The 10,000-nt window shown below is 36.5% G+C and overlaps 1 protein-coding gene across 1 annotated transcript in view; it reads left to right on the forward strand.

Moving 5' to 3' along the window:
- The window catches only part of LOC143033410 (protein O-mannosyl-transferase 2-like), a 58,123-nt gene that overhangs the window by 43,081 nt on the left and 5,042 nt on the right, over nt 1-10,000 (forward strand). Inside the window, exons 13-15 of the mRNA XM_076198809.1 lie at nt 2,954-3,042; nt 3,824-4,123; nt 7,224-7,460. Of these exons, the coding sequence (XP_076054924.1) occupies nt 2,954-3,042; nt 3,824-4,123; nt 7,224-7,460 (626 nt within the window). The remainder of the gene's footprint in view (nt 1-2,953; nt 3,043-3,823; nt 4,124-7,223; nt 7,461-10,000) is intronic.

Genomic DNA, 10,000 nt, shown 5'->3' on the forward strand with positions numbered 1-10,000 from the left:
GGTTTCTTTCTAAATGATGTTCGATAGCATCTCTGATGATAGTTTCCATTATTTTTCCTATGATTGAAGTCAAACTTATAGGCCTATAGTTATTTGGCTTCTTTTTGTCACCCTTTTTGAATATGGGAGTAACGTTAGCTGGCTTCCATTCTCTTGGGACATCTCCGGATATGATGGATTTCTTGAAAATAATTTCTAATGGAACAACAATCTCATTTTTCATTTCCTTTAAGATTCTTGGATGCCAACCGTCAGGCCCTGGTGTTTTATTAACTTTGAGTTTATCTATACACCTTTTAATTTTTTCTTTTGTTATATTTACCGTAGTAAGTTTACCCTAGACTTTTCACAGGTTTCAGTTTGGAGTTCACTTTGAGGTGTTTCGTTTACGAATACCGAGCTAAAATAATTGTTTAAGATATTACACATTCCTTCATTTGAATATTCAAGTTGACCATCAGCAGATAATAGTGGACCAATGTGATTCCTAACAACCTTTTTATCTCTAATGTAACTATAGAATTCTTTGGGATTCTCTTTGGATTTATCAGCGATGTTCATTTCGTATTGTCGTTTTCTTTTTCTTAGTCTTTTTTAAATCTCTCTGTATTGATACATAATTTTCAGTATTTAGATGCACCCGAGCACTTATATTTCTATATAAATAAACGTCTATGAAAGTTTATTGTGACATGACATAAACGATTCAAATTTTTTATCGCCTCTATGCTTGACCTAACGAGAAAGAGAGACGACTCGAGAATCCGCTGCGCATTCCGCGCTTCCAACGGGTAACGTGTGACGTCATGTCGCATTGCATTCTGAGCTGACAGAACCTCATGAAAATAAATAAATAAATAAATAAATAAATAAATAAATAAACAGGATTCCTAGTCCTAATACCCCGTCCCGTTTTTTTGTCGCCTCCTGCGACTCAAGTGGGAAAACTTGGTGGCAGGATTCTTTTACCCGACCACAGGGTAGGCGAAAAAAAAAAAAAATAGAATAATAATAATATTCAGAGAAATGGTACAGGGCAGTAACAAGGAGTTGGGGGACAGCATAACAGAGTATAATAAAAGTGTCATCATTTTTCTATTAACAGATTCTTCCTCTATCACAGACAAAATGATGTGTGGCTCTGGTCCATAGGGGCGCACCATATAGATCCTAAAGTATCAACTGCATGCTAATTTGCCACAATGATATGCAGCCAATACCCCAAACGGGGTATAGTGATAATAATAATAATAATAATAATAATAATAATAATAATAATAATAATAATAATAATAATAATAATAATAATAATAATAATATTAATAATAATGATAATAATAATGATAATAATAATAATAATAATAATAATAATAATAATAATAATAATAATAATAATAATAATAATAATAATAATAGTAATGATAATAATAATAATAATAATAACGATAGTAATAATAATAATGATAATAATAATAATAATAATAATAATGATAATAATAATAATAATAATAATAATAATAATAATAATAATAATAATAATAGTAATAATAATAATAATAATAATGATAATAATAATAATAGCAATAATAATTATGATAATTATCATTGAATGGGTTTAACGTCGCGAAAATCCCTCTTACCAATGGACTTTGTAGCATTGAATTTAATGAACCATGCTCTAGGTCCAACTCGCTCGTGACAGAATTAATAATGATGACAATGAAAATAATATTACCACCACTAATATTAATTTTTCTACTGCAACTGGTTGTAGAACACTGCACTGTTAGATGAAACTCGAAATTAAATCACCAGTCTCTTCGGAGGCATGGGTTCGATTCCCAACTCTGCAACCACTTTGTTGTAGGAAGCGTGAAAAGGACGGTGTTGTTCTGTCTTTATTATTAAGTTATAAATTTCTTTTACAAAATTTCTGATTAATATTTAAGTTCAGACACTTCCCACGTCACACTATACACGATCCTTGTCACTGCTCTATCTGAGCAGTCTATCTCTATCTGAGCAGTCTCTATCCGGTCCTTATACTCTCTGTCTCTGTTCCCGTACAGTACTCACCCTTTTGATATACCTATTTACCTTTTTCTAATTATTTCTAATTCCCGTCTGGTTTTCTTTATTCTATATTTGTTACATAATTAACTATGACAATGCAATTATGTTTATCTTTGCTCTTTATTATTATTATATTTAAATCTTTTCTCTCTGTTGCTTCTTCTATTCTGCGTTATACACCTGTTTTTCTCCCTTCCTATTTTCTCCTCTCTCTCTCTCTCTTATCTATTTGTGATGACAGATTGGCTTAACCTCTCGTCAAATCCCAATAAGCTGTGTTTCTTACACTGCCGAGACCAGTAAATCTGAGTTCATGGTATCCTTCATTCTACATACAGTACTACTGGTACTACTGCTGCTGCTGCTACTACTACTACTACTTACTACTACTACTACTACTACTACTACTACTACTGCTACTACTACTACTACTACTACTACTACTTCTGTTACCACTACTACGACTACTACTAATACTACGGCATGCAATTTACCACACAGCCTTTATCTACACTTTCAAATGTATTGTTTCGCAGCACTAAATCATGAAACTAGTTTAAGTCGCAGACTAAAGATTGATAATACTCTTGCAAGAAAAAATCGTGTAAAAATAGCGTCACCTATTTCGGTAAAGTAATATTTGCCAGCTTTTCATTGCTCACAAAGAATAACAATACTATTAATTAATTGTGTAACATGTTCTTAAAATTATGTGTACATTATTTTTGGGAATTTCATTATGTTACTGACAACTAGATACAAACACATCTCTTAGATTAATCCTAATTGGACGACCAAAGAGCTGGCACAGAAAAACTCGGCGAGTTCAGTTTCATAAGTACAAGTTAGTTTGCATAATTAATCCCATTTTCTATTGCAGGGGGTTTGGTCATGGCGAGATCACATGTAACAGAAACCTGAGGCAGAAACGCACGAGTTGGATCGTCGAGCAGATTTTCAACCCGCACTGTGTGTATCATTTACTTCATCATTCGATCTATATGGTTCATATTCGCTTCTGCATTTATCATGTTTATTACTGTACTGCTCCACCTTTTCGGTTATCCTTACTCTTGCTCTTTTGTTTACAAGAAGTCTAGAAATAATAGGTTATCAACTTTTCTCTCCATTTACTTTTTCCTCATACGACGATGTCTTGTTTCTCCAATCTTTTTTCTTCTTCAAGAAGTTCTCTCTTCACTTCCATTTTCTTTGCACCTGCCTGAAAACGACAGCGTGGTACTTTGGTCAGGAATCTGACGCCTGTTTAAAGGTCTTTCTATATTCCCCTCCACTTTCCTTTTGGCCTATCGTATGACACAGTTTTTGGTTCTGATGTTTTCTTCCTTGCTCTGTTGGTATGCCATCATATTAGGGAAGAATGCAAGATACAGGAATATGTGGACGAAATTGTGAAAGCATGGATTTGTGACTCAAAACAAAAGTATGAATGGGTGAGAAGAGGATCGTCGTATTGTAAAGCTGTGGAGGTTAGCCAGCTTCGGCTGTCGGGCTCTGCTGTAGAGGAATTGTGCTTCATTGGATTGTATATGACCCGAGCAATGTTGCGTAGGACAGTGCAACCCTCCATCGCCAAGGAGCTCAGAAGGCAGTCCGGTTTGATGGGTTTTATGATGTGGGTGAATGTTTTGACTTGGCCATCTATTTAATAAGGGGGGAAAGATGGGTAATACATACTTAAATCTTCGAATTGGAGTGGTTTATGATGTCCGTTTTCTTCCTCCTGCAGTACCCAATACTACCTTCAAGCACCTACAAACCGGATTTTGGTCGCGTTTCTGGGAAACTCACCAGGTCATGACCTTTATCAACTCCCGGCTCAAGCCCAGGGGTAGGGACTTGTACACGCAGCACCGACCATGGATGTGGCCACTCCTGCTCAGGTCCCACATGTGGTATGACGTCAGCTACCGCATTGTATTATTTGGCAACCCCGCCATCTTCTGGATCAACTTCATCTTCCTCCTGGTGGCGCCTGGGATCCTCGTGGCTACAGCCTTCCGCATGCGGCGAGCGGCAGCTGCCAGAGGTAGATTTCCTTGTCTTTCGGAGTCGGTGATGGAAATGGGTTCTGGGAAATTTAGGTTGTATCCAAAAGTTACATTCAGAGACCCTGATAAATGACTTCATTCATATAGAGCATAATACTGCAATACGTATAGGCCTATTGTTGTTTGGTTTCTTTTTGTCACCTTTTTTGAATATGGGAGTATCGTTAGCTAGCTTCCATTCTATTGGGACATCTCGGATATGATGGATTTCTTGAAAATCATTTCTAATGGAACAACAATCTCATTTTTCATTTCCTTTAAGATGTTTGGATGCCAGCCGTCAGGCCCAGGTGTTTTATTAACTTTGAGTTTCTCCATACACCTTTTTTTTTTTTTCTTTTGTTATATTTACCGTAGTGAGTAAGTTTACCCTAGACTTTTAAAAGGTTTCAGTTTGGAGTTCACTTTGAGGTGCTTTGTTTACGAATACCGATCTAAGACAAGTTTTTGAAATATTACATATTTCTTCATTTGAATATTCAAGTTGACCGTCAGCAGATAATAGTGGACCAATGTGATTTCTAACAATCTTTCTACTCGTATCTCTAATGTAACTATAGAATTCTTTGGGATTCTCTTTGGATTTATCGGCGATATTCAATTCGTATTATCGTTTTCGTTTTCTATTGTCCTTTTTAAATATCTCTGTATTAATACATAACTTTGATTGCCATTAGGTGCACCCGAGCAATTATATTTCTTATAAGCCTTTCTCTTTTTAGCAATACTTTTTTCAATTTCTTTGTCGAGCCAATTTGGGTGAGCCTGACTTAGGGGGACGTCTGTCCTTAAAAGGAATGTAAGTATGAATCATCTTAGTGAGCATATTTTGAAATATTTCACACATCTGATCCTCAGGTCTTTCGCTTAATTTTGCCTCTCAATCTGTAAGCTGAAGCTCCTGACGTAGTCCTATGGACTGAGATTTACTGAAATCAGGTATTTTAGAAACACAAGTATCTATTCTAAAAAAAATTTAGTAGTTTGAATCTAAGCCGTGATTTCTATTTGCAACAGTTTCACCGACTTCTACATCAGTTATCATGCTTTCGCGGCTAGTGATCAATAGATCGAGTAAGTTTCCATGTCTTGTGGGCTCTTTTACATACTGAACTAAGTAAATGTCACCAAAAAAATCAATCAAGCGACTACCTATATGGCCATGTTCAAGGGTCATTCAATCAATGTCAGTGAAATTGAAATCACCCATTATCAATAAATCCCGGTTGCAGAAACTAGACAGTTCTTGAAATAACAGTTTGTCGTTTGCTGATGATAATGTCTTTGGCCTGTATATTACACCTACATTAATTTTTGTTCATTTGTTTGGGTAAACTCTACCCACGAACTATCATATGCATCCTGTTTCTCTTTCTCTAAAATACAAGCATAGACATTGTTTTTAACTTACAACAGAACACCCCCACCTTTCTTGTGGTTTCTATCCTGATGAAAGTGTTTAAATCCCGCAATATTAAATTCAGCTTCGAACTCTTTACCATTTAACAATGTCTAGGTTATTCCTATCATATCGAGATTTTCGTTTTTGACTTACACTTGTATTTCTTGAAATTTGTTCCTAATACTACGAGCATTAAAGTACATGGTTGTAAGAAACTCGTGATTATTTCTTTTTGACACATTTTGAGTTTCAATATCATGCCTTATATTATAATTTTGTTTTTTATTGACACCTTGCTCTATATTGATATTTGGTCCTTCATTGACATTCAATGCCACATTAACATTTCTCCCATAAAAAATAACATTTCCCCCATCACGGACATCTGGTCGCTCACGGCCATCCGATCTCTTTTGTACACTTTCCCCCCCCCCCCTACCTTACCGTGATTCACACCGGCCTCCCGTTGTTCATTGACATTCTGTCCGGCATCTCTTCCTAAAAATATATGTTCTCCAGTGACATTATATCCTACCGTGATATTTTTTCCTCCACTATCATTACATCCCATCGTGATCTTTTGTCTTCCACTGTCATTACATCCCATCGTGATATTTTGGCCTTCATTGACATTCTGTCCGGCATCCCTTCCCTAAAATTATATTTTGTCCTCCACTGACATTATCCTACCGTGATATTTTGTCCTCCACTATCATTACATCCCATTGTGATATTTTGTCCTCCACTATCATTACATCCCATCGTGATCTTTTGTCCTCCACTATCATTACATCCCATCGTGATCTTATGTCCATCCCATCGTTACATTTTGTCTGTTGACAGTACATCCTAATATAAAATTTCGTCCTCTACCGACATTATATCCTAAAATTATATTTTGTCCTATACTGGCATATTGGCTAGAGCCAGCGGTTGCTCCACAGGGCACCCGCTTACCGAACGCGGGCTCGACAAACGGGACCCCACGGAGCGCCACTCGCTCACGGCAGTGACAGAAGGGGAAGAAGTGGAACGCTCTTTGGGTTGTGGGGAGGATTCACTCTTCTCACAGAGCGCACTCCTGAGAAGACGAATTTCCTTCTCACACATCCTAAGACGGTCCTACAGGTTCACACAATCTTCACAAGCCATTTTGCTCTTCCTTCAACAATACAAACTGCAAATAAAAAATACGAATCAACAAAAGAAACCAAAGCTGTCTCTAATAAACTGAATACATGAAGCTTACTCTGCTTGTTTTCAGTCGAGAAGTGTAATTTTACTTACGGGTTTGAGCTATCACTATCACTATCACCCTTTCATCTCCTTTCGATCTACTTTCAAACAACACACTATTTTTTTCTCGGGTGACTTTTGGGCCACAGCGGTGGGTGTTGCTGGTCACCTGGAAGACGTGGGTCTCCTGCAGGAGACCTGGGGTAATGAATTGAAAGAGATTCATCATTGTCCAAATTCATACGAGTGACTTCCTTGCTATGGTGACGTTCCCAAAGATAAATATAATCGCCTGTGGCTGGCCAGGATAGAGTATGTAGAATATGTTACTTCCTCGAACAGATTAGTCGTGATAGTATTTTTCAATGGAATCGAGGTATAAAGAAAAAAATCAGTTACCATATCTGCACGTTAAATGTCATAATATAACATTTTCGTAGGAGAAATCAACGTTATAATGAAGGATGGTGTCTCGTACGAAATCGCCACCCGCCATTGCACTGGAGAAAAGTCTCGTGTGGACAAGAACGACAACAGTAGCGAAGAAAGGTTGGTGAATGCACTCCGGTGGCTCCTACTTGCTTACTTCTTGCACTATGTGCCATTCTACTTCATGAACAGGATCGTCTATTTTCATCACTACTTCCCAGCGCTCCATTTCTCCTGTATGCTTACAGGTACGTAACTGTAGAGTTTACTAATATAATAGTTACCCCTTAACAAGTTCTATTTTCTTTCTCCTCATGTTTATAAAAAAAAATAATTATTTCAGTATATTACTATATATTCTATTATATTGTTATTATGAAAATAATAGTCACCCCTTACAAATCATTTTCTTTGTCATCATGTTTATTATAGAATTATTATCTAAGCTAGCGTTTCGCAACCTTTTCCGACCGTAGCACCCCCTGTTGTCATGTCTAAGCAGTCCGGCACCCTATCTTGTTATTAAAAGGATAAAAGAAAGTGAAGTGTACTGCTTGATGATTTATTTTCTTGGTTCCTTAGAACTGAAACAAATTGACAATATTGTTTATAGAAGAAATAAGAACACCATAGAAAAATAAAATAGCACGGGAAAAGTCAAATATGCACAACTGAGTAATTAATCATACATATCAATGTGATTTTTTGTGTGCGTCACTTCCAAGCACCCCCTATAATTGGTTTCAGCACCCCAGGTTGGGAAACGCTGATCTAAGCATATTATTTTCTTATTCTACTGATTTATGACGGCATTTTTCTTTCACATTTGACTATATTTAAGGTACATAGAACATATGAGCATAAGAATGGAAGAGACTGCTAGAGAATATAAGGCCTAAACTAAGGAGTTCCATGTTTTCCTTACTACCTGTCATCCCTATTCATAAAGTTATCTGATCTCTTAAAACAAGTTTCAGCGTTCTCTATATGGTTACTAAATCTATTCCATTCGTTAACCAATTGTTGGTAAATCAGTTCTTGCCTATGATCTTCTTAAACCTAAATTTGTCCAATTTAAATTCATTACTACGAATCCTGTCTTGCTGTCTTACTATGATGACCTTGTCTGTATCACCATTGTTAAGCTCTTGACCCGATGAAATGCCTCTATTAGAGCATCCCGCATTCTTCGTCTTTCCAGAGAGTGTAAGTTAAAAAGTTCTGCCTGTCTTTGTATGATAGATTTCTAAGTCCTTGTATAATTTTGGCCATTCTCCTTTGTAATGATTGTAGTGAATTATCCATTCTACAGTACGGAGACCAAAACTATGCTACATAGTCAAGAATAGGTTAACTAGCCCCAAATAGACTTTAACAATTACCACTGCAGTTTTGTTTGTAACTGCCCTGGCAATAAATTCTAATGCCCTGTTATCCCTATTCCTGACGCTAATACACTGTTTCCTAGATTAAAGGTCTAGACTCACATTCCTTAGTCCTTTTCACAGTATGTTTTCTTTAATGTGCCGTTATCATACCTGTTAGCTGGGTTGTGTAATCCTACGTTTAACACACAACGCTTTAAGATATTGCAGTCTATTTGCTATTTCTCCGATCATGCAAACAACTTACTAAGATCCTCTTGCAGTATCCCAGCATCTTCCCCCGACCTAATCTGGCGTCTTATTCTAATGTCATCCGAAAACTAACATCAATTAATCCCATTATCCAAGTCATTTATATATATGATGAACAATCAGGTACCCAAAAACGAGCCCTGTGGAACTCCACTAGTACTGCTACTCCATTTGGATTTTATATCGTTAATAGTGACCCATTGTTTTATTTTCTGGCACTAATCCATGCTCAAACCCATTCAGACATTTTCCTTCTATGCTATGTACCTTGATTTTATTTAGTAGTCTCTGGTTTGGAACCTTGTCGCAAGATTTGTTATAGTTAAAGTATATAACATTACAACTATCATTATTATCTGCCGCTTTTTAGACATTACTATAAAAGGATAAGATGTTAGTTACACACGACCTACCCTTGGTGAACACATGCTGTGAGGCACGAGTCAGATTATGCCTCTCTAAATGTCCCCTGATAGTATTTATTAATAATTCCAGTATTTTACCTATAACCAACATCAAAGTGAATGGTCTGCAGTTGTGCATAGAAAATTTATCATCCTTTTTAAATACAAGAACAACATTTAAATGACCCCAAAAAATAGGCACAAATCCAGTGTCAACCGACAAAATGCTTCCGTTATTTGATTACAGATTTCAAATTTGCACTCTTTTAGCACTCGGAAAAATTATGTCTGGACCCAGAAATTTAGTAGCTTTAAGTCTATCTGTTTGACTTTATCTTTCTTGCTAATCCCGATGGATGCTATCTTTCTCTTCCCCACAGAATATCGGGTTGCAATCAGGTACCATATCTAACCTCTCTTTTGTAAATACTGAGAGTTATTATTCATTAAACGCCTCGCTCCTTTTTTCCTCTGTATCTATGAAGACATCCTCGTCGAGTTTAATTAGACCTATTGTTTCTTTATTTTTAGTTCTGTAGAGATGAAAAATCTTTAGTATTTTTTTCTTATTACCTATTCAGTTTATCAAATGTCCTCAGTTGTACGAACTGAATTATTTCGACATTTGCTTTGGCTGAGACAATGGCGTGTACCTGCAGGTGGTGGTCCTGCGCGGCGGACGTCAGAGAAAATTATCTCCCTGACGCCCGTCTTCTAAACTCATCAACACCCACGTCTTCACACCCT

This window comes from Oratosquilla oratoria, chromosome 2, assembly GCF_046742065.1.
Source record: "Oratosquilla oratoria isolate Oo_2021 chromosome 2, ASM4674206v1, whole genome shotgun sequence".
Classification (NCBI taxonomy): domain Eukaryota; kingdom Metazoa; phylum Arthropoda; class Malacostraca; order Stomatopoda; family Squillidae; genus Oratosquilla; species Oratosquilla oratoria.